The 26,205-nt window shown below is 38.8% G+C and overlaps 1 protein-coding gene across 3 annotated transcripts in view; it reads right to left on the reverse strand.

The window, feature by feature from the left end:
- The window catches only part of SPDEF (SAM pointed domain containing ETS transcription factor), a 29,935-nt gene that overhangs the window by 2,631 nt on the left and 1,099 nt on the right, over nt 1–26,205 (reverse strand). Inside the window, exons 2-7 of one of the 3 annotated variants that reach the window (XM_075195692.1) lie at nt 26,087–26,165; nt 23,915–24,316; nt 20,629–20,826; nt 20,487–20,534; nt 5,505–5,657; nt 1,684–4,825 (exon numbers count right to left, since the gene is read on the reverse strand). In XM_075195692.1, the coding sequence (XP_075051793.1) occupies nt 4,785–4,825; nt 5,505–5,657; nt 20,487–20,534; nt 20,629–20,826; nt 23,915–24,290 (816 nt within the window). In that variant the 5' untranslated portion in view covers nt 24,291–24,316; nt 26,087–26,165 and the 3' untranslated portion in view covers nt 1,684–4,784. Of the gene's footprint in view, nt 1–1,683; nt 4,826–5,504; nt 5,658–20,486; nt 20,535–20,628; nt 20,827–23,914; nt 24,317–26,086; nt 26,166–26,205 lie in introns of those variants that run through there. The other 2 variants (XM_075195690.1, XM_075195691.1) reach the window with 2 other exon arrangements.

Genomic DNA, 26,205 nt, shown 5'->3' on the forward strand with positions numbered 1-26,205 from the left:
ACAATATAATAGAAGACAGAGAGTGGAATGTTAAAACAGATTAAAGTATTAACTGCCACTATCTTAGCTATTTTTTTTTTTTTTTTTTAAATCCAGTATTTTTATTGAAATTTTTTAATATATAAACATACTAAACAACAAAAAGAAAAGAAAAACAATCGCATACATATCGGAATTAAATGACGGAATTTACAAGATTACATTAAAGCATAATAATAATAATAATAAATGTGCTATATTCATTCAGGATCATACATCGTAAATGCTTATACATAAGTATGTTACACATGCAGGGTTTATTACATGGACTCAGATACAGAACTGCGGTAGCCATACATTTAAGTAGATAGAGCATCTGTACTAGATGACATAGGATAGAATGGAGACTCTAACCATCTGTATCTTAGCTATTTTTACAGACCATTTCACTTACATTATAGTGTCTCAAATAGAACTGTGCAGCTTTCACAGCTAGATGACTTTTCTAAATATTAGGTGTGTATAAACAAATACAAACTATATTTTATACAAATATGCAAATTTAAGACATAGTTATAGCCATTTGGAGGTTAACATTAAATATTGCACAGATACCAATAGAACAGTGTCCTTAGGGGATACCTCATTTTGAAATATAATACCAAACAATAACTTTTGAATAAATGTCCTGTCAGATGTGATAGTACATGTTTAATGTAGAATAAACAGCCATACAAAACAAAATTAAGTCTTCTAAAATGTGGTTTATTGTCCTATTATAATGTCCTTTAAACTGGAATTAGAGGTTTGTTAACATGAAGGACCTTGATCATGTAAGATACCAATGATTCCATTAGTATGCGTTTAAAAGTTTCCGTGTTTAAAAATTTCCATATGCAATTATACTTACCGTATATACTCGAGTATAAGCCGAGTTTTTCAGCACATTTTTTGTGCTGAAAAGTCTCCCCTCGGCTTATACTCGAGTGATGCTCCAGGACCACACTGTTTTACTCTATACCCCCGAGTTTCACATACCGCGCATGCGCGGCCAGCAGCGCTCATCGGAAACAGGTAGCAGAGAGGTCACACAACGCAGCCACGTAGCTGTCATTATGACAGAATCTAATAAAGTTATCTTGAGTTTGAATCCCGCCTCCTTACTCCGTCGAACAGAAATAGGGGTAATCTCTAGGAGATTAACGGGACTCTGTAGACTCACATCGTTTGGAACAGTGGACGTTATCGTCTAAGGGATTGTGGGCACTGCAGACAAGATCCTGTGGAGAATGGGACTTTACAGTAACGGGGTCTTGGCACCGGACGGAATTGAACCTTCATAAACATACATGTGAGTAACGGATGTTACAGTTTTTGGTTTACTTGGCTTGAAGACTTACAGTTGTTAATTTGATATATATGGAACGGGAGTGTTATCGGAGAGGTGTGAATACATTACAGGCTGCAAAAGTTGATATGGAGTAGAGCAGAACGCAATTGAGGACTATTCTATATGTGGACACTGTCGATGTACATGTATCATTTTTTATAGTATAAGTGAGTTTACCCTTTTGTTGGGAGGTGTTGGAGATTGGCTGAGCGCTGCAGTGTTTATCCATTTGTATTTATTAAGGAGGGTGGGCTCTCCTATGCAGCTGCACGCCAATTCTCTTGTAAGTAGATAGAGTCAGTGCCCATCACCTTAACCCACAATCCCGCTGCTTCTAATGAATGTGCTTCCACTGTAGTGGAAGCATGGGGTCTCAGCTGAATGTATAAAAGTAATGTAAAAAAAAATTACCAGTAACTGCTGCATTTCCCTCCCTAGGCTTATACTCGAGCCAATAAGTTTTCCCAGTTTTTTGTGGTAAAATTAGGTGCCTCGGCTTATATTCGGGTCGACTTATACTCGAGTATATAAGGTACATTTTTTATTGAATTTTTTTATTACCAATAAGGTTAATTTTGAATTTGTAAAACAGTTTACATTATAATTATGTACATTTTCTGTGAAACACACAAGTGTAACTTTTTGGTCAAGTATTGTCTGTAGCTTTTTTTTGGAGGTAACACATACACATGTGTTTGATGTTCCACAAACACAAGAAAAAGAGACACCTTGGTGCTTGTTAGTTATACAAGCACACCATTGGATTCAGCACCACTTTCACTCATTGAAACAAGATCTGTGAACCTCCTGTCCAGTCCCAACCATGCATCCCCTGTCAGGAAGAAGCAAACCTCTCTAACACAGTTACAGATCCTGCCAGGCTGGCAAGTCCTTCAAACTTCCAACAATCCCCTAGTGCAAGCCCCTTGCAACCACCCTCTAGAAATCCTTAGTTTGCAAATGAAGGTGATGCCTGTTTTATACTTTTGATGCCGAATTGTGATCCATTACATATTTGGGTCTGTTTTGTACACTAGACTTCTTTGAAATCTACCTTCAAGATTGTTTTTTTTATTTTTATAACACAACATCAGGTTGAGGTCTGTTTTACATGCTTGAAAGCAAATGGGAGGTTTGGCTTTTATACTAGCCAACAGACTGGCAGAGGCAAAGGTTTAACACAAGAACACAAAGAGTTTGCAGTCCAGAAGTCCTGTTCTGTTTCCAACTCAGCCCATATGCACCTTGGCACTTGTCCTCCCATGTCTCTAACAGGTAGAAGGTGAGAAAAACTTAGGCTTTCCTTTTCCTTAACTGCCTGCTCAACAACCATGACTCACACCAAGTATAATAAGTCATGTTATTTCTTCCCTCCCAGTCTTCCCAGGTAATCTCTTCCCCACAACTTCACAGAAATGTGTCCCTTATTTTATGTATATGACAGTAGAACTTGAACTCAAGATTTAGTTTAGGTCACTCTACACCCTCTCTTTATGCGTACATGACCATTAAGGTGATTTATTTTAACATTAAGGGACTCCACAGCTCCCAAAGCAAATAAGATATTTTTGCAAAACATCTTCTCAGGTACAAAACACCATGAACTATGTACAAGAAGAAACCCTACATCAACCACACATGTGATACTAAGCAAAGGAAATTGGGGAGTAGGTATCTTCTTTGTCAATCACCTACACTTCAAGCAAGATGAGGTAATTACAGGTAAATCAAGTCAATATCTTGTGTTGGTGGCACTCTCAATTTCCCATAATCTCATTATACCTTTTGCCTCAAATCAGGATTAAACCACTATTCTCTTATTCTTTAACCAGAAAATCATATAGTACAGAAAAGTTAAGGCAAATATATAACTTTAATACTAAATATAGGGAAATTTAATACTACATTAGACAGCAAACCAGATAGATCCATTCCTCTCTGCTATAAAAGAGCACACCTCAAAGGTCCTCCTTTCTCTTCTCAAAAAGTACATTTTACATTACTTCTGTGATTCAGGTGAATATTTTCAATACCCTTGTTTTCCAAATAACAATCAATTCACACCCCAATTTTAGTACATTTAAGTACTCGTAGCATTTTAATGTGTTGCTTTTGACCAACACTGGTATTAGGCAGGGTTTTGCTAAGACCACATTTTATTTTAAATCAGCAACAAGAAAATAATGTCCCTCTCAAAAATCGATAAGGTCTTTATGAGGGGGCACTAAATTCAAATAACCTCATGTACTAAGCACTAAGGGTAAACACTGTACTGAGGGTATGCACAAAAACTAAAAAAACCTGTCAAGCCAAGTTAAAAAAAAAAAAGAGTTTCATTCCAAATCCACACTAAGTAAACAGTCCGATAGCAAGTTAGTGAAAGAGGCTCAATAATAAATTTTATGAAAAAGGGGACAAGGCCAATAAATTGTGTGTACATAAGCTTACAGATAGAATGGCTCACATAAATATTTTTACTTGGGTTGATGCCAACCCAGACTAAACCAATCTAAAGCTGACCAACACAAGAAGGAGATATTAACAGAAGAGACCATCTAAGCCATAAAGGGATAAAATGTAGAGAGGACCCCAGAGGTGGGCTTATAATAAAATTATTCCACTAATCCGTCTACCACACTTACATTACCTTTTCAATGAACTCCTTGAAAAAGCAGAACTTTTTCCTGTCTGCCCTTCAAAGGAAAGATCAACATAATTCATAAGGCATGTAAAAGCCCAGACTTCTATACAAGCTACCAACCCATTTCATTAATAATTATATAAAGCCATTTTTAAGAGGCCTGTCCATTAGCCTTAATGAGGTATTTGTTAGCCTTATTCACATCAACCAAGTGGGGTTTGCTCCAGGTAAACAGGCATTGGATATAATTAGAGAGTCCTTAAGCTTAATTTTTAGAATAAAATCCTTTCCATACTTCACTCTTTGCACATTGAGAAGGCTTTAAACTGAATCCTTTGTACTTTCATGTTTGTAACTCTAGTGTCACAACCAGTAGGGTCATATGAGTACCCGTACAGTCTGCTCACATTGTCACTACCTCCCAATGGCGCAGAGTCTAAAGAAGTGGGAGGTTTTTGCCAGAGGCTACCACAAGGGCGCTTGGTCTTCGAAGCTCCGTGACCGCAGGTTGCGGCTCTCCCAGGAGGTGATGAGCGAAACTGTAAAGAGAACCAGGACTATAACTGAAGATGCTTCAGATGAGGAGTACCAGGATGGCTGTGAGATTAGGAGACAGTAGAGCACTGTGCTGATTAACACAGGAGGCTGGTAGCGATGGTAGCAATAACCGGCAGAGCATTACCACAGGTAGCGGAGTAGCCACAGAGGCTGTGATGATCCGCAGATAGATGTGCTGGAGACTTCAGAGAACAGGTAGCAATAATCTGCAGAGCGTTACCACAGGGTAGTGGAGTAGTCACAAAGGCTGTGATGATCTGCGGATAGATGTGCTGGAGACTTCAGAGAACAAGTAGCAAACAGGAGCCAGGAAACAGGACATTGAACAGGAGAGTAGACCTGAAGATCAGGCAACTTGGTAGAGAAGCAGGTGCTTTAAATAAACAGAGCTGACAGGCAATTAGCCAATCAAGAGAATGCAGGAAGTATTGAGCAGACCAGGTGTGTGCCTGATCAGTTCAGCCCAGCAAGTGAATGCAGAAAAAGGGAAATAGGTGAGAACAGTGAACATAATGCAGGTTTAGCTGGTGCAATGTGTGACATCTAGAGAGATTTGGCATCAGAATCAAAACTTCTTATATAAAACCCCTCTGCTAAATTTACAATAAATGGCTCCTCCTCTAGTCTTATATGCATTGTAAATAGAACCGTACAAGGATGTCCGTTGTCACATCCACAGACAAGATACCCTTTCAGAAAGGAGATCTATTCTATTCTCCTCAAGCCATTACTCACTGAGCCACTGTATACCATTCTATCCCCATCCTAGCTTCCATATTTAGATTTCCCTAAAGCACATAAAAGTTTAAAAGTTGTTGAATAAGACTCATCCTTGCAACTCTGTATTGAAATTATATATATCAGCCTGTATTCACATTTACAATGTAATTATGCAAAGCAAGCTTAAAAAAATTGTAGGAAACAAGTTATTTTTACCCTTTTCTTTGTTAAGCCAACGGATGGAGCGTCCATAACTGTGTGGCTTTAGTAAAAGCTCTTTCAGGAATTGCCATAAATGGATAGGCTGCCCAGAGCTTGAAGAGTCCACCTCAGTTTCTGCCCAGCACTCACCAACAACCCCACTTCCTCCTTGGAAAAGATTACATAAGACAAAGGCAATGACAATTAACTCTAATACACTGTTCCAACATCCTCACAACGGTAAAATTATTTATATTTTATTAATATATCCTCTGATGAATCTTACACAATTTAATGAAGTACCCATATAACTGGATTTTATTTTTTGACATTTTTCTTTCTTTTCTCTAAACATTCAATTCAAGAACATTCTAGGTTTCATATTGTGATGCTATTTCACAGGCCACATTCTTGAAAATGAATTGTACAATTGTACAAAATATTTAGTATTTTTTTCCACCAAATGCTCTAATATATAAATCTACGTTTTGCTAGCAATAAAGAAAAAGGTGTACTTTTCATGTGTTAATAAACATGCTTACGCACCTTGACATTCACTTAGGTAATAAAGACTAATTCATGGATTACTATGCACTTTTAGACATTTTGGAGTTAAATTGATACTTTTGAGGGAGCTGGTGGATTATATTTTGATAGATGCTTTCGCAAGTTCTCTAACTAAATTCACACAAATTTAAACAAATGTTAGATGGACATAGGAAGCAGCTTGATGCCAATAAGGCAGGGATATGAAAGGCAGCAATCCAACATTTTTTTCCCCAAGAAAAAACCATAGTATTATTTATTAAAATGTTGCAGCAGAACACTAATATACTGTTAATGTTACAACTTTAGGAAGGAGTATATGTAATAGGTATTATACTATGACTAGGGTCAAGTGGCTGGAGCGGGATGGATAGCCAACGGTAAACTGGGGGCTGAGAGGCAAGCTTTGAACTTTTGAGCCTCCCCTTGCCTCACAATTTTTGTTTGTTTTTATAGGTTTTTCACAATAAAAGAACTCAAAGTCAAAATACACATACAGCCATAAACTGCCAACAAGCACACAAATAAGCTTCACTTTATAAAGAGAAACACATTAGTAAAATCCCAATGCATATTAAAGACAGTACAACTAAAATAAAAAATAAGCAGGATTCAGTTGATAAAATTACTTCTGGACACTACTATTATGCAGTTGCCCTATGGCAAAGATGCCATGACTCAACTAAAGAGTGTCCCCTGCCAGGGATCACAGGTCCACTTAGTAACTACCCAAATAGGAGTACCAGGGTCTACCCCTTCTGCTTTGAGCATGATGTGGGCAGTATTCCAAATCCTAACTGCTTGTACTACTAGGGGTCCGAACTCCTAGGTCAAACACCAGACAGTAGAATCTGCAGGGGAGTGTGTCAGCTGCCTTCCTGTCTTAGTTATTCCCAATGGAGATCATGGTAATCAGGGTCTGAAACCCAGTAATTTAAGTGGGCCATTTGGGATGCATAATAGTACAGCTTAACATTTGGCAAAGCAAAACCCCTGGAGCACAAAGACATACACAGAATACTCAATTTATTTTTGCTCTCCTTCCATCCCACACCAAGGAGGAAAGGAACTGATACATTTTTCTAAATAGAGATGAAGGTAAAAAAATTGGCTCTTGTTGTAAAACATATGAACTTAGACCGTATTATCATTTTAATAAGGTTTTTCCTCCCAAACAATGAAAGAGGCAGTTTCCATCAGGTGTGAACTTTTGATTTCAAGATATCATTTTGGGGCTGACTATTCATTGGTATATAATCACTCATGTCAATCGTAATCCAGATAACTAAATATTTAAATTGGCATTACAATTTTAATTGTAAAGAAATTTAAATTAAACTATACTATAGGTTTTCCAAATGATCCCAGTCATGGTCAAGATCAATATTTTGAAGCAAAATCAAAAATATATTTCTTAATTTGCCTGGAAGGCACAGCCCTGCTGACATGAAGGGGACTACACATTTTATCTATTATTAAGCATTGGGGACTCAAAATCTTAATTGTGTTAACATCTGCTATAATCATAGCCCATTATATGTTAATGTAATCCAAGCATCAGGTTCATGAATAATTGACTAATCAAAAAAAAAGACTGCCGCCATTCTGCTCGGGATGTATATATTCACAGGGTCAGAGGAGTCCTTCCGTAGGTACAAGGAATGTAATAAAACATGTAAAAAGGAAATTAAATTGGCTAAATTAGAAAATGAAAGGCACGTTGCAAAAGAAAGTAAGACAAACCCCAAAAAGTTTTTTAAGTATATAAATGGCAAAAGGATTAAAAACAATAATATAGGGCCCCTAAGAAGTGAGATGGGTGAATTGATAAATGATACTAAGGAAAAAGCAGAGGTATTAAACACTTTCTTTTCTTCAGTATTTACCAGAGAGGAACAAATGGTAGGAGCAATACATAAAAATGGAAAGGAAACCATGCCATTAATTAATATTTGGTTGTCAGAGGAAGATGTCCAAAGGCGACTGAAGAATATTAAGATAAATAAAACTCCAGGTCCAGATAGCATACACCCAAGGGTCCTTATGGAGTTAAACTCAGAAATAGCTAGACCGCTATTCTTAATTTTCAGAGATTCAATCTCATCAGGCTCAATACCAAGGGATTGGTGAATAGCAGATGGGGTGCCGTTGTTTAAAAAGGGGACGAGATCACAACCAGAGAATTATAGACCTGTAAGCCTGACATCAATAGTGGGGAAACTACTGGAAGGTATTTTAAGGGATAGTATTCAGGATTACTTGGTACGCAATAAAATTATTAGTGGGAATCAACATGAATTTGTGAGGGATAGATTATGTCAAACTAATCTAATTAGTTTCTATGAGGAAGTTAGTGGGAACTTAGACCAGGGCAGCACAGTAGATGTGGTCTACTTAGATTTTGCAAAGGCCTTTGATACAGTGCCACACAAGAGGTTGGTTTACAAAATAAGGGAACTCGGTCTAGGAATCAACATTTGTACTTGGATCGAAAACTGGTTAGAGAATAGGGAACAGAGAGTTGTGATAAATGGAACATTTTCTAATTGGTCAAGAGTCTTAAGTGGAGTACCTCAAGGTTTCGTGCTGGGACCACTCCTTTTTAATATATTTATTAATGACCTTGGTGATGGTTTAGAGAGTAAAGTTTCTATTTTTGCAGATGACACTAAACTCTGTAAGGTAATAAAATCAGAGCAAGATGTAGCTTCTCTACAGAGGGACTTAAATAAACTGGAGGATTGGGCGGCCAAATGGAATATGAGGTTTAACACAGATAAATGTAAGGTTATGCATTCAGGGATCAAAAACAAGAACGCAATCTATAAATTAAATGGAATTATTTTAGGAGAATCTATAATGGAAAAGGATTTGGGAGTGCTCGTAGACAGTAGACTTAGCAATAGTGCTCAATGTCAAGCAGCAGCTGCAAGGGCAAACAAAGTATTGGCATGCATAAAAAGGGGCATAGATGCAAGGGAAGACAGTGTCATTTTGCCACTGTATAAATTATTTGTAAGACCTCATCTTGAATATGCAGTACAGTTATGGGCACCACTCTATAAAAAAGATAATTTGGAACTAGAAAGGGTTCAGAGAAGGGCAACAAAATTGATAAAGGGTATGGAGTCATTAAGTTATGAGGAAAGGTTAGCCAGTTTAGGCATGTTTACTTTAGAAAAGAGGTGCCTAAGGGGAGATATGATTACTATGTACAAATACATTAGGGGTCAATACAGATAACTTTCATGGGAACTTTTTACCCCAAGGACTATACACAGGACACGTGGTCACCCCCTAAGGTTAGAGGAGAGGAAATTTCACAAGCAGCAAAGGAAGGGGTTCTTTACAGTAAGGGCAGTCAAGATATGGAATTTATTGCCAGGGAAGGTTGTGATGGCAGATTCAATAGATATTTTTAAGAAAGGGTTAGACAAATTTTTAGCGGAAAGGTGTATCCAGGGATATGACCGTTAATTAAAATGAAGGATAGTAGTGGATATAGGGTAAAAATAGGACTGCAATATTGAGTCTGGGGGGATTTTCACATTTGAAATAGATTGGCGGTTGCTTACTCTGGATCAATTTCAAATATAAGTGCAGGATCGCAAGAGATCCAAAATAGGTTGAACTAGATGGACTGGTGTCTTTTTTCAACCTAATCAACTATGCTACTATGTTACATTGTTACTATGTTACTCCTCTAGCACTTTAGATTTAGATTAAAAAAATAAAGAAAAATATCAGCATAAACACAAACTGAAAAAAATACAGTCTTTGTTAAAATGGGGTAGTGTCTGGTGGTTGTTTGATTTGGAGAATGTGTACAGATTTGTTCCCTCAATCAAATGGGGTTATGCAGATTGAAGATGTGTAGGCATTTGTCCCACATAGACATATATTTTTGAAAGTTTTGGAGAAAATATGTTAGCCAATGGATTCATTAATCATTGCATTAATGGTTATGGTTTTATATCCTTTAAAAAAGTGTTACTTATTATTGTTATTATTATTATTATTATTATTATTATTATTATTAATAAAAACTCTAATATGTTTTCAGATTACAATTCCCTATTGAAAATTTTAAGTATGTTTTATTTAATGCTTATATTTTCTGTTATTTTAGTCATAAAGTCTGTCACGAATAGCCCCATCTGGGTACTCCCTGATTTAATATCTTCACACAGTCAAACAATTTATCACCTCTAATTTGTCAGGAAACCTCTCCTGCTCCCCTTTATCTGTTACAAACTGCACTCGAGACTTGGAAGTTTACTGTAAGGGAACACAGAATATTTCAGCATAAACCTCACTGTCACCTATCTCTTAGGATAGAGATATAGCTGGTTTCTTTCCCAACACAGACACACGCTTCCACACTTCTCCGCAACTGCCAACAGCAACGTATAAGGCCCACAGCAAACTTTTGACGTAATCACCCAATTGCACACACTCTGTGCTCTGATAGCTAAACAGTTAACCCTTCACACACTGGTATCTAAAGATTTAACCAAGCCAAGCAATCTCTCTCTTCTAAACAAGCAGTGAATTTGTTTAGAGCAATAACGACATCACTATTAAATGTTTAGATAAAATATACAAAAAGTACAATGCTCACAGGTTATAAAAATTAAGATGATATGACATACATAACAAAACAGATTTAAAATAAAGGAATTAATTTCAGAGTATAACTTACAGATAAGTGGTATATTCTGCACCAAGGGAAATTGGCTTGAAGATGGACATCTTATCAATGATGATTAATTTCCCAAAAGACAGTTTGTCCCTTCACAACACAGGTTTTTAAGCAAAATCAAATGGGATGGCATTCACAGGGGCAGGGTGGATGCTAATGTGGGGACGGAAATGTCTCCTGTGTGTCACTTAGGGTTTGTTCAAAACTGTTCTTAAAGTTTTGACCTATCTTAACTTTTCTCAGATATATCCCAGAAACATAACTCCCCCAACAATAATCTCATACCAAATATAATGGAATTATAACAATATGACATACCTTTCCCAAAGACATGCGACTACAGCTGTTCCCTGGTACCGCTAATACCTGTAATTCACAAACCTTGTGTTTCTGCCCCTCAGTATGGAGTGGCACACAGATTTCCAAAAATGTGAAATATGAAAGGCATTTTCTTTGAAGTTCATATTTCTATATACCTGCATAGATAGCCTTCATGTGTGGCCTTTGTCTATAGGGATCTCAACCTGTGAACGGCTCCTTAAAGTCTTTCTCTGTGTCAAAAAAATTTCTTCTAGGTCAGGATGCAGTTCACTACTGGGGCCTTTGAAGCTGCTCAGCTTTCCCTGAAAGTGTTGCTGCTATCTTTTAACATAGAGGTTGGCAGAAGCACCAGGTAAACAAACACCAGACTCTCCGACTTTGATATAACAAATTTACACTGCAGTTATGTTTAGGCCTTATTCCCCATGATTAGGTTATTGGTTAATTCTATAACTGTAATTTCTCTCTGTTCACTACAAAGACTATAACTAGAAACAATATTAACTACTAAATGACTAAAGTGGTTTCAGCATGTCGTAATCAGACAAATTTTGCTATCTTTGTCTTTTTTCACTGAGAAAAACTTTATAATTTAGTCCACCCAAGAAAATGTTATATTGTTTACTCAGGAGTGATTGGGTCTTTCTAGCATATTGGAATACATATTTGTTTTTTACAGTCTTTTTATTGAGAAACATAGGCAACAATAGTAAAAATACCTTTCTTTATGATGTTTCAAATAGATGCTTGATGCTTTTAGTGTAACCCCACATATTTAGACTTTGTGTACCAAGTCTATTGATATTTACTATAGCTTTACCATCCAGAAAAAAATTCCTATGACTTTTTGAAAGATATGATTATATATAGCAGAGGCTTCAAGAGGATTTAAAATAGGCTTTATCTCAGCCCATTATTATTCTAGGATGACAAGGGATCAATTGTTTATAATTCAGACCAAAATTATCTCAAGATAATTAATAATACAAAACACAAAAATAACCTAAACCTAATTTTAACCTTCACCTTCTCACAATAACAGAAACATGGCTCACACAATCAGACACTGCCTCACCTACAGCCCTTCCACCTGGTAGCCTCCACTTCACTCACACCTCCAGGCCTGAGAGCAGACCGGGAGTTTGGGTTAGTCTACGTCTTTTTCCCTGACTGTATATTTACAGTTCAATTTCTGTATTGTTGTTTGTGTTGTCAGTAGCTGATGGGGAGTGCTGTCATCTATTGCCATTTGGAGGCTCCTGGGATACCTCTTGGTAAGTTTAAAAACACATTGTTTAGAGTTAGGACCACCTTATTGGCAGAAGTCCCTTGATGGGGTGGGTGGCTTGCCATACATTTGCAAATGTGTGTAACTGAGAATTCTGCATTTTTATGTAAAAGTAGAATAGCAGCTCTTTTATTGGTTCACAACAGTGTGGCTAGGGGATTTTTCTCTGTATTTGTCCCTTTCTGGAAAATCCCACCATTTCAAGCACATGCTGTGAATCAATAAATTGATTGAGCAACATCCATTTTTGTGTTGACATTTAAATTTCTACCAACTGTTCCATCACTATGTTTTGATCTTTTGAAGTACATATTATCCGAATTTTCAACCTCTTCTCTCTGCGTGTTGCTGTGATCTATCTCCCCCTGGGCCATAACAACAATTCCTTGAACATTTCTCTGCCTGGCTTCCTTATTTCTTCTGTTCTGACATACTGGCATCGTCATGGGTGATCTCAACATCCCTATTGATCAACCAATCTGCATGTGCCTTCAAACTACCTCTCTTGGCCTCTCTCAGTGGACTGACTCGTCTACTCATCATGCTCTAGATACTGCTCTAGGAAAGCTTAGATATTACAAAACAAACATATTTCTAATCTCATCTCTGGTCTGGCTTCTAGCCCCAAACAACTCTTTAATACATTTGAAACTCTCCTCAACTTTTCTATTCCAAACCCTCTGATGACCAGCACTGCCCAAGATTTTGATTTACAAGATTTAACATGAAATTGTATCCTGTTCCCTGAGCAACAAGCTGCTTAATTCCTCTCCTGCACTCCTGGTACCTTCTCTTCATGTGATCCATAAACTCAAAATATCCTACTCCCTAATACAAAATTGTATTAAGCAACATGTGGCCTGGGACAGAAGTAAAAACAGATGCCACAACTTGCTGAATGTGCCAGCATTTTACATGTCTCTTTGCACTAGTGGCTAACCACATTGCTCAAATGCCAGCCACATTACACAGAACCTATTACAGAAATCTCCATTGCCTAAGTCTCTCCTTCTGCTTTTTATAGCCACCCCCATTTTGTTAAGTGCTTCCCCAACTGTCAGTTGGAGTACCACAAGGCTCCGTTCTAGGCACTGTACTATTCTCTATACTACTTCTCTTGGAAATGTAAACAGATGATACCCAAATCAATTTATCTAAAATAAATCACTAGCCTTCAAACTCACAGCCTAGGTGTCATCAGTGACTAAAAACTGTAATTTATTCTCCACATCCAGTCTGTATCCAACTTTCAGTATCGTCTATATGCTGATGATACCTAAATCTATTTATCCTCTGTGAATCTCTCACCATCTGTGTTGGCCCATATCACAGAATATCTCTCTGCCAATTCATTTTGGATGTTCTCTCACCATCTCAAATTAAATCTTTCAAAAACTGAGCTAATAATTTACCCACCAGTTAACAGAAGCTGCCTACCTGATATCTCTGTCTGTGGACAATAGAAAAAAAATACCTCCACCCCTCAAGCTCGCACCCTAGATGTCGTCCTTGACTCAGAACTGTCCTTTGTTCACCGCAGCCAGTCTGTATCCAAATCCTGTTACATCCTGTTACATCTAGGAAGCATTTCCAGAATATGCACATATTTTAAGTTGCTGCAAAAACTTTGATAAATGCAAACAAAATGTCAGTATTGATTATTGCAATTATCTCCATACTGGTCCTCTTCTAACCAGACTTTCACCCCTACAATCTATTTTGAATGCAGTAGCAAGACTAATTTTCCTTGCAAAACCTTTTACAGCTGATCCAATTTGTCTGTCACTATATTGGTTGCCTTTACTTTACCAAATCAAATATATAATACTTCTACCCACTTATAAAACCATTAATAAAACTACACCAACATACATTTGTTCTCTGTTCTCAAAATATCTCTCAGCTCGACCACTCCTCTCTGGCCAAAATTTGTGCATCTTATCAACACTCATTTCCAGTTCCCATTTATAATTTTGGACTGCACCTATTCTATGGAATGCCCTCCCTATAAGGGCAATAAGACTTTGTCCTTGCCTGAAAGCCTTCAAGCCCTTTCTTGAAAAAAATCATCTGTTTAGGTAAACTTATCAAATTCCTGAGCCACCCTACACTATTCTACCTGATTACCACCACACTACACAGTTCACACAAGGTTACATTTATGATCTCTCTATTTTCAAAAACCCAAAGGCCCCTGACTGGATCACATAGTCCTATTCTGCACGTATTCCCACTACTATCTGGCTGGACCAATATGTAACAAGGGGCCTCCAATCTCATGTATCTAATTTCCATTTCCCTAAAGATTTAGAACTTGCATAGGGTCCCTTTTACCACTTTGCCTGTCTTGTTTTATTGCTGTGTTTTTCCCCAATTGGCGCCATATATACAAATGTTAATAACTAAGTAAATATAATCCTACATTGGCTAAATTCCCACACATGGAACTATTCCCAGCTCCAATCCTAGACATTCTACCACTGCTCAAGCTATCTCTAAAAGATCAATTGTGCAGATATTGTAGTTTATATGGTAAATATCTCATTCTACCACTGCTCAAGCTATCTCTAAAAGATCAGTTGTGCAGATATTGTCGTTTATATGGTATGGTTACCCTCTATTTGTTTGTTTAATAATTTTATTACTTTGTTTGTAGTGTGTGATTAGTGGGGGCTAACTCATGAAAGTGGTCACATGGCTATTTGAACCTATTTAAACAGCAGTGTTAGGCTGTTAGCTAGTGAAGATTCTTCTAAGTGAAATTTTTACAAGTGTATTAACTAGTATAGCTAGAGATATACAAGAGATGAACAAGAGGAGAACAGGAGGGGAACATTCTACCTGCAAACACTGCTACATGAGGACAACATTCCACAATAAGCCCTGAGCTCTGATATCCTCCACCACCTGGATTGCTAACTGCCTGGACTCCCCCTGCTGAACTGTTTCTCACACTTATTCAGGCCTGCTGCAGTATTATCATTTGGTGATTCTTCTTATGCTGCTTGGATTCCCACTTTTAAACCACACTGTTGCTCCACTTAGCTTGAACTTTGAACTAGCTCCCTCTTGTCCTGTGGATTTGTATAACCAGCTCAGTGCACCTTGTATTATGCCTTGTTTTATACTTTTGCCTTCCAATCATGCCTGATGTTACTGTTTCACCTAACTGTTTTTTCTAAACCCACCCATCTGCTATCTCTGCTGTCCTTTCTGCTTCTTATTCACTGACTCATACTTTACATCTCTTCTGACTCTTTTTTCTCCTTCTACCTTTGCATTCTTTTTTTTTCACCTCTTGTGCTCTCACCATTTCCACACTCCACTTGTACGCTCTTACCATTCTTGTTTTCCGAATTCTTTCAACTGTCTATTCCACACCTTCTCTAGCTTTATCATGATTTACTCCTCTCTCACTTCTGTCCTCTCCCTCTATCCCCCTGCTTCCCATGTCCAACCTTTCCATATTCTTCCTCCTCCTCACTCCCCCCTCTCACTTCCCATCCCCCCCCTATTTCACTCCTCTCATCTCTTCTGTGCCTCTGGGCCCCTGATCTAACATGCTGCCCCCTCTTACATATTTTCCTCTCTCCTCCCTTTCCCCACTCACACCCTTTCCCTCTTGTCCCCTTCGCTGCTCTTCTCTCAGTGTCAATCTGCTCCTACCTACCTCCTCCCTCTCTTTCCCCCCAGCTAATCTTCTTCCTCACGTCACTCCTACCTTCTGTCTCTCCCATTCATAAACCCCCTTTTCTGCCCCATCTCCACTTCTCCCCTACCTTTTGCTCTCCTGCCCCTCATCTCCTGTCTGCTGACAAATCCCCTCTTATTTCTGCGTCTCGTCCAATTCCAACCCTCTCTTCCTGTCATTCCCCTCTCTCTATATCTTACTCACCCTTGCAGACGAGCAACCCCAACAATCTCATCCACATCTCTCCTCTTCCCTCTCTTCCACTATCCTTTGATCTCTGGAATGCCAGATCAGTCTGTAACAAATTGACCTCTATCCATGATCTCTTTATCTCTAGATCCTTCAACCTGCTTGCCATCACTGAAACCTTGCTATCGCCTGAGGGCACTACCTCTCCAGCTGCTCTCTCTTTCGGGTGCTTGTTCTTCTCCCACACACCCAGACCTGGGGAACGGCAAGGTGGTGGCGTCGGCATACTTCTCTCCTCCTGCTGTTCTTTTCGGGTTCTTCCCCCTGAACCCTCGCTCTCTTTTTCCTCCTTTGAGGTACACTCTATCCGCCTATTCCACCCAGTCCACCTTCGTGTTGCTGTTATCTACCGTCCTCTTGGTCCTGTCTCCCAATTTCTTGATCACTTTGCCACCTGGCTCCCTCACTTTCTCTCCTCTGACCTTCCCTCCCTGATCTTGGGGGATTTTAATATCCCTATAGACAATCCCTCAGACCCTGCTGCCTCCAAACTTCTCTCCCTCTCCTCCTCCCTTGGTCTCTCTCAATGGACCTCCTCTCACTCCCACCGCAGTGCCCACTCCCTAGATCTGTTTTTTTCACACCTCGGTACTGTCTCATTTATTCACCTTTTCCTCTCTCGGACCACCATCTCCTCTCATTTAGCATCTCTTCACCCCTCTCATCGTCCCCGGCCCCCCAAGGTTACTCTCACCAGGCGTAATCTTGACACAGTTGATCCTACCAGTTTCTACTCCTCCCTGGGCTCGCTCCTCTCCCCCATCACCACTCTTTCTTGCCCCGATAAGGCTGTCTCCTTCAACAATCACAATCTTACCACTGCACTTGACTCTGTCGCCCCGGCTGTCACCGTCAAGCTTCGTCGATCACCGCCACAACCGTGGCACACTAAACTAACTCGCTATCTTCAAAAATGCTCCCGCAGTGCAGAACGGCTTTGGAGAAAGTCACGCACTCATGCTGACTTCCTCCACTTCAAGTTCATGCTTGCCTCTTATAGTTCGGCGCTTTCCCTCTCTAAGCAATCTTTCTTCAAAGCTCTCAATTCTTCCCAATCCTCCAACCTTTTTGCCACCTTCAACTCCCTCCTCTCCCCTCCCCCTCTCCTACTCCTCACCACACTCTCTGCTGTCGACTTTGCTACCCACTTCACCTCCAAGATTGAGTCTATATGTCATGACATGTCCCAGCAGTCCCTTCTTACCCCACCCTCTCCCCCCTCCATGCCCGTTCTGTCCCCCTTCTCACCCTCCTCTGCTGCTGCTATCTCCTTTCTCCCCTCCCCTCCAGCTAGCTCACCCTTCTTCTCTTCCTTCACTCCGGTATCTGCAGATGAAGTCCATACCCTTCTCTCTTCCTCTCCCCCCTCCACTTGCACACAGGACCCAATCCCCTCCCACCTCCTCCGCTCCCTCTCTCCCGAAGCCTGCTCCCAACTTCCCACCTCAACCTCTCCCTCTCCTCTGGAATCTTCCCCTCCTCTTTTAAACATGCTCTTGTCTCCCCCATACTCAAGAAACCATCCCTTGATCCTGCCTCTCTCTCTAATTACCGCCCTATTTCGCTTCTTCCTTTTGCCTCCAAACTCCTTGAACGGGTTGTCTACAACCGTCTCACCTCCTTTCTTTTCTCTCACTCACTACCTGACCCGTTCAAATCTGGTTTTTGCCCCCTCCACTCCACTGAAACTGCCCTCACTAAGGTCACTAATGACCTTCTCCTCGCTAAATCCAATAGACACTACTCCCTTCTTATCCTTCTTGACCTCTCTGCTGCCTTCGATACCATTGACCACACACTCCTTTTGCAAACTCTCAAATCTTTAGGCCTATGTAACACTGTCCTCTCCTGGTTTTCCTCTTACCTCACCAACCGCTCCTTCTCAGTCTCTACTCATGATTCTACATCACCCCCTCTTCCCCAACCAGTTGGCATTCCTCAAGGCTCCATTCTTGGCCCCCTGCTTTTCTCCCTCTACACCTCCTCCCTTGGTGTCCTCATCCACTCCTTTGGCCTCCAGTACCACCTCTATGCTGATGATACCCAAATCTATCTTTCATCTCCTGACCTCTCCCCTTCCCTTCTGTCTCGTGTCTCCTCCTGTCTCTCGGCCATCTCATCTTGGATGTCCCAACGCTTCCTTAAACTAAATATTTCCAAGACCGAGCTTATAGTCTTCCCCCCTGCCAGGACTTTCCCACCTCCCCCCTTTCTGTTTCTGTTAATAACACTACCCTCGTTTCTGTCCCCCAAGTCCGATGCCTTGGGGTCATCCTTGATTCCTCCCTCTCTTTTAAGCCTCACATTCTGTCCCTCTCAAAATCCTGTTACTTCCACCTTCGGAATACATCTAAGATACGTCCCTTTCTCACCACGGAAGCCACGAAAACCCTTGTTCAGTCGCTTATTATCTCTCGCCTTGACTACTGTAACCTTCTTCTCTCTGGCCTGCCTGATTCTCGCTTTGACCCTCTTAAGTCTATCCTCAATGCTGCTGCCTGCCTCATTTTTCTCTCCCGGCACTCTATCTCTGTGGTCTCCCTCCAACAGTTACTACATTGGCTCCCCATACCCTACAGAATTAAATTTAAACTCCTCACCCTCACCTTTAATGCTCTTAGTCAATCTTCCCCTCCCTACATCTCCAATCTCATCTCTACTTACACTCCTACCCGCCCCCTCCGCTCTGCCTCTGACCGCCGCCTCACTACTTCACTGATCACCTCCTCTCACTCTCGTCTTCAGGACTTTGCCCGGGCTGCTCCCCTGCTGTGGAACGATCTTCCACGTTCCAACAGGTTAGCATCTACTCTCAAAGGCTTTAAGCGTGCCCTTAAGACTCATTTCTTTATTCAAGTCTATCAGTCCTCCTAACTTTCTTGTCCTGGCTCTCTCCCCTAGTTAGTACCACCCTTTATGTGTCTCCCCATTCCCTTTAGGTTGTTAGCTCTCATGAGCAGGGCCCTCTTTCCTTGTGTGCTCCTTCTACTGTTCCTTCACCCTCTGTACCTCTTGGCCTGCTTCGCTAGCCCTGTTTTCCCTGTTTTATTAATCTTCTTGCTGATTTCTACTATCCCTTTCACTATCTGTCAGATATAATCTGATTTGCTTTACACTGTCACCTGTGTTTTGTATATATTTGTGTATCATGTTGTGTCTTGGTTCTGTTTTCTGTATATGTAATGTACGGCGCTACAGACCCTTTGTGGCGCCTTATAAGTCAAAGATAATAATAATAATAATAATAATAACATATCCTAATCCCTAATGCAAACTTAATATTAAGTAAAATGCGGCCCTGGACACGATTTGCTTGCTGAATAGTGCCTTCCAGACCCAACTTTCATCATTCACATCATCATTTATTTGTATAGCACCTGCCATAATTGACATACCTGGAAACAGTAAACATAACAATAAGTATATAGGTACAAATGAGCAGAATAAAAATGCACGGATGCAATGAAGACAATAAGGTATACAGAAAATTTCAGTATAAGCTGGCGCATTTCTTTGGGCATTATGGTTTGGTATAAAACACAGCTAGTAGATTCTGCTCTCGGAAAATAGTGACCTGTATGGCAGAAGATCAAGATCACTATTTTGATGTGATACTGTTTTTTAAATTAAAGAAAAAACTAATAATGCAGAGGCTTGGTGGCTCACTGGGGCTCTGTGCCCTGCCCAAATCCAAACACATATCTTACCCCCTAATCCTAGCAAATACTCTAAGGGGTAAATTTATCAATTGGCAGTTATTTAAAATTGCCTATTATAGTGGTTTGCTTTCATTATTTAAAATAGCAAGCCCAGTGGACTTTGCTTTTAATAAAATTGCTATGTTAAATAATGATGGCAAGCAGGTGAGATTCGGCAGTTTTAAGTAACCGCCGATTGTTACAATTATCCTAAGACTATTATTTTTTTTCTCAAACTGTAAAGTGACAGTATAACGTTCTACCAGTGAAAATAAATATTTTTTTTCTATTAGAACATATTATACTCTCTATATTGTGGTCACAGTCATAATTTTACTCTTGTGTTTTGCAAAAGGAAGAGTCCTATTATGACATTTGTCCTAGCCCGACTCGGGAATCATTCACAAAAAAATCAGGGTGAAATATTCAAATTGTAGCCTGTTCCTCTACTTGGGTAGATGGTGAATTATGTTTAGTAGAGTTTCATTATTTTCTCCCTTACCACAATATCTCAAATCTGCAGGTCCGGTCTTCTCTTTCATCCAGGCTGCTGCAAAAATAGGCAAAAGATTTTTATGGAGCAGAAAGTTGAAGAAAGTTATAGATGTAATATCCCACATTTCTCGTTAATTATGTTTTATTACCTGACTTCCATATATCCAAATGAGCATACAAGACATCCCCACACAATGGGGATCTGTCTCTGAAACCATCTTCACTTAGTACACACAAGTCTCTTCCAGTTAGATCTTGAAAGCTGCGACCCACTTGTGGAAGGCGATATTGGTGCTCTGTCCAGAGAATCCACTTCTGAACATTACCCGAGGACCATTCCATGGGGTCTAATTAGAGAGGGAAAATGTTTAGCTTGGGAGTAACAGCCGCTTTAATTCAAACATTATTGTAGCGAATGTTGTAGAAATAGGTAGAAGTTTAATTTAAAATTGGTCTCAAATTGTATTATTAATAAAGTGGATACTTATAGACAACTACCTAGATTGGCGTCTCAGAGCAGGCACAGTAGGTAGGAAGGGCACTGCGGGCAGCGACTGATGAATATGGCGCTATCGCTGATTGGCCTCAGGTCACAGCCCCTTTCGAGGTAAAGTGACTCTTGGTCCTTTTTGTGTGAGGGATCCCTTAGCCGGCTTAGAAGCAGGTTATTGTGAGTCATGAGGGGGTGTAGTCACCTGCCGCCAGATTAAGCGCCGGCCAAGCAGTTAGGGAGTAGCCCGGTTTTGTTATGTGAATATAAGACCAGTTGCCATGTTCACACTTGGTATCAGTCGTTAGCTGTCTCGCAGTGCACTTTCTCCGCCACCAGTTCAGTTAAATAAACTGTGACCTAATTTTTCCACGTATTACAGTTTGTGTCGTTATTTTAGGTATATTAAGTAAGTAATGTAAGATTATACAAGGTATGGGGAAGGTTTGAAATGATGCATCCAAGTTATGATGGTTATAATAAATCTTGATACTTTATAAATATATGACATGCATAAGAAAGATTTATATGATATTCTGTCCCTGTGTTCTGGTGACAATCCAGTATTTTTGTAGACTTCATTTTTCCCCACAGGTTTACAGTATTGACCAGTTGCCTAGTTCTAAAATGCATCCCTATGTTATGGTTACTGATGGATTTCTTAATATCTGTTTTTATACTATATGCTAGATTAAAAAAGATATTGAAGATGGGTATTTATAGCTCAATATTAATGATTTATATAGTGCATTTCTCCCAAAAAGACTATAAGCACTTTACAGTGGTGCAGAGGGTGAGGCAGCCATCTTTGGCATGCTCATCTGTTATTCCATGGAATCATTCACATCAGTTCCTGCCCCATTACAGCGTACTGTCTATATTTCCTACACACACTAGGGTCACACACTAGGGTCCATTTTTGTCAGAGCCAATTAACTTACCAGTATGTTTTTGGACTGTGCGGGAGGAGACCAGAGTACCTGCAGGAACCCATGCAAACACGTGGAGAACACACAAACAGTGTCATGGTGGGAATTGAATCCATGACCCCAGGACTGTGAAGCAATAATGCTGACTATTGTGCTACAGTGCATGGCGGTTAGTATTGCTGCTATGCTATGACCATGTCTAGAGACCATTTCTTGCTGGGCAGGTACACAACACATACAAATTTATTTAACAGCAAAGTGTCTCTGGAAATTGTTTGCAGTTGGCAGGTATCAGCATACAATGATAAAAATAAAAAAAACTCCGTAATATTGCATTTGCATTCTTTATCATGAGTCTTTGGAGAAAGAATTATCTCCTACAATGTAATCATTCCTCTTGCAAAGTATTGAAAATCATTGTTATCCTGAAAAATGTATTAAAAATGCATACTGCTTCAGACAGACAGAAACAAACAATATATCATCAGAGGACAGTCACAGGCACTAATATAAACAGTCACACACTGGAACGCATACATACACATGTATAATGACATACATATTAGCACTAGCCGATTACTTTCTCACCCCGCCCAGTCAAACTTGCTTTCCCACTTAGCCGTTTTGAATATTCTGTGTCTTGAGGGAACTATTATGGATAGAGCTGTTTATACCCCAGAGAGATAACTGACTTGCTCAAATGCACCAATATTGCACTCAATATTCTATATAGTAGCTACATATCTATATGCTTCTCATGAACAATACTGCATAAAGACAGTTCCTATACAGTACTTTCATAGTTTAAATATAGCAACAAATGAGTATGTCTGTCGAAACAAAAACACACATGGAACATTTCAAATAGAAAAGAAAACTTGTCTTCCCTATATTTTATCTTAATATATATTTGACAGCAAAATTACTGTACTCCATAATATCATTTGTCAGATATGACCTTTTATAAATTAAGACAAAAGAAATTACTAAAATTACTAGAGACATACAATTTTTCTTCTTAGTTTTAGCTTATAGTTCAATTCGAATTACATGCATATAATTTACTAATTTGTACTGACATTACCCAAGAATCACAGCATTACAGTGTGCTATTTGTATAATTTATAACATATGTATAGTTCTTCTTTATAGCCTAAATCACATGCCAAATCTTGGGTTATAACTAGGGTGACATTATGCAAAGGGTGACATGTAATGAAATCAATACATTTTAATGTACTTTTGAGCCAAAAAAAGTACCTGGTGCTAAGCGAGGATGGTCTTATTTTCAATTTACGAGGAAAAGGAACGGAGAAGATAAACTTGGATGTGTAGTTAAATCATTGGGGAATAGCTAGCTTGTCAAGCACGGAGCTAATTCATGAAAAATGCTCAATCCTAGGGTCAGTTATATCCCTCCAGTACTAAATTAGCAAATCAGGTTTTTATCACAGATCTGCTTGACAGAAATGACTGAGCTGTTAATTAGTCTAATTGTGCCAAAACAGCAAAACAGCCTAGCTTTCTAGCACCATTTGAGAACAGTTTTTCTTATCCTTTCTGATCCATAATAAAGTAATACAGTAATGATTTGTTAATTGTGGCTTTTACAAAAGAACACAATCTTACATTAACTTTGTAAATGCACTTTTAAATTGCAGCAGAGGGCTTTATTTTTCTTCTAATTATGACTTAATCTATAGGGTTGGTAGGCGCTGCAAACATATATTTTCTTAAGCATTAACTTTTTTTGGCAGAAGGGATAAGGAAGGTGTTGTCTACTATTTTTGTCCTGCTTAATAATGCTTACTTTTCCAGTCACAGTAGGGAGGCTGAAAAACGGTAAAACTCTACATTTTAATGCAGTCACTTCAATTTAGTTATATTTAATATCCAATTATTTATAACTTACAATCACAAAGCATACCTTTCATAGTAAGTAAAAATCCAGTGATGATAAACATGCTGTCTAGTATAACGTTGAGTATGCGCAGATTAAAATGAAATGCTACTCACCTGCAGATATATTGAGAAGTTTACATGCTGTCTCAATGTCTTTTAAAACTTCCCCAACTACCATGGTTTGCATTTGTTCAAGTGAATGATCCTCTAGATGTAGTGAAGTTTGGTACTCCAGCTCATGGTGAAGTCCTTGACTATCTATAACAGGGCATTGCTCGGGTTCCTTCTGCCCATCTACTCTGTGTCCATTTGGCAAAAGACTTTTAGGGGCCCAGTTTCCTCCTTCAGCACTGTAAAGTATGTCACAAAATGGTAGATAGTACCCAGGTGCACTCTCTTCAGGAGGTTTGTCCAAGCTAGTGAGTGAGGAATCCTGCAGTTCCAAATGTGTCTGTGTGACAGTAGGAAGGTTCGTACCGCTGCTGCCCATTCCGTAGAATTACTTAGCAGAAAAACCTGAAGATAAGAAATGAAAAAGCTTCTTCTATCTATAATAATACGTTTTCTCCTTCACAAGATCTTAAATTACTTTTCCATCTCTGTAGTTGCCTGTCAGTATAATTTAGTATGTAGATGTCATATTGACTCTATCACAATAGCTTATGATTACAGAACCTCAGCCATACATTTCCTTAAGCAGTACACATTGTATAATATTATGACTGGTCTGTATAACATCTCTGCACCAGCTGTACAAAGCTTTAGTGTCCTTACAAATATGCTAGGCCATCTACTTTTTACCACTACAACTTGTTATTGCAATAAGTTTCCGTTCGAAAGAATAGAGTCCTGTTTTGCAGGCAGGGATGTGTCTACCTATGGCAGCAATTGAAATGACCATCTTTACAAAGTACAATAAACTTTTAGCATTAGGAAAATATAAAAAACACAATTTTAAAATTAATTCCCTTAATTTTTCTGCACCAAACCTTGCTGCCTCATGTTCTATCATTACTAACATGCCCTTGTTTGCATGTGACAGACAATATGAAGTACTTCACCTCAATGATATGACATGATTATAAGTTATTTTTCATTTAACGACATCCATTAGATAATACATTATGTATACTGTAAAGAGCAATGTCTGAGAACTGTACAGAAGAGAAGGAGTGCTAAGCAGTATTCCGAAATTAATTATCAACAACGTTGTCAATAGGAAACATTTTTAGAGAGAAATCTTCAAAACTTGGGACTGTTTCTTGAAATCAGAGACAGTTGTGAAAAAATAAAAACCTCACTATACAAATTTCAATTGTATTATGTCGCCCGACAATTCTTATCCATTACTCTGTTGCTTACAATCCAATCCTGTCTCATTTCAGCTAGGGAAAAATAAACATACTGTAGAAATATGTCCATGGCACTCTCTATTCTACTGCACGTAACAAGTGAAATGTGTATGACATGGATATTACATGTTTGTGTGACAAACTCTTTGATCTACTAAATGCCTATTTAGCCAGCTTAAAGTTTTTTCTTCAAGTCATGGAAACAAAACAGGATAGGGGCTCTCATACAAAATATATAAACACTATTCTATCATTGTCAATATATCACAATATCCATTACATTTATTGTTGCAAAGCATCAAAACTAGTACTGGCCTATATGTTACATGAAAAATTAAAATTTTGTTAATTCACACGATAATTGCTAATTTTTATTCTAAATTATATGGTGTTTGACAAAATTGTCACTTTTGCTTGTGCTATATAGGTTGCTAAGTTGTGTTTAAAACATTATAATCCCATATATTCCAGTGGATGAACAGAGATAAAGACATTTCTAAGCCTGTTAAAGGGGACCACACTCTGTATAATGAAAGACTCTTCTCTGAAAGGGTAAGAGATGGAGAATGAAGCCATGACTGTTATAAGGTCAAGTGGTTTATCCCCACAGGATATTCTATCCTTAACACTTATGTTACCCTAAAACATGTAAAGTAAATAAACCTGTAAAGTATTCCTGAATTTATACAAAAGAACTTTTGAAAAATAGGTTTTGCTGTCATAAAAAGCAAAACTATTCTGTGACCATCTGCAGGTGCATGTCCAGGTTATAAACTCATGACATGTTTAATATAGGTACAGACAGAATAGGGGTCTTTAAAATATATTTTTTAAAAGGAATTACAATGCTGATGCTACACACAATCATATTTTCAAACATTCTAATTGTATTATGGGCATACAGATAAAAAGTAACTGTAAATAGAATTTTCACCTTAAACTAGCTCGGAAAGTTTAGGATTACTTCCTCCTGGAAACACTTCAAAAAGCGAATGAGTTTGGAGCAGGGTATTCTGTAAACAGGGACACAATGACACAAAGAATCACATGGAA

This window comes from Mixophyes fleayi, chromosome 2 (genome assembly GCF_038048845.1).
Source record: "Mixophyes fleayi isolate aMixFle1 chromosome 2, aMixFle1.hap1, whole genome shotgun sequence".
NCBI classification, from domain to species: Eukaryota; Metazoa; Chordata; class Amphibia; order Anura; family Limnodynastidae; genus Mixophyes; species Mixophyes fleayi.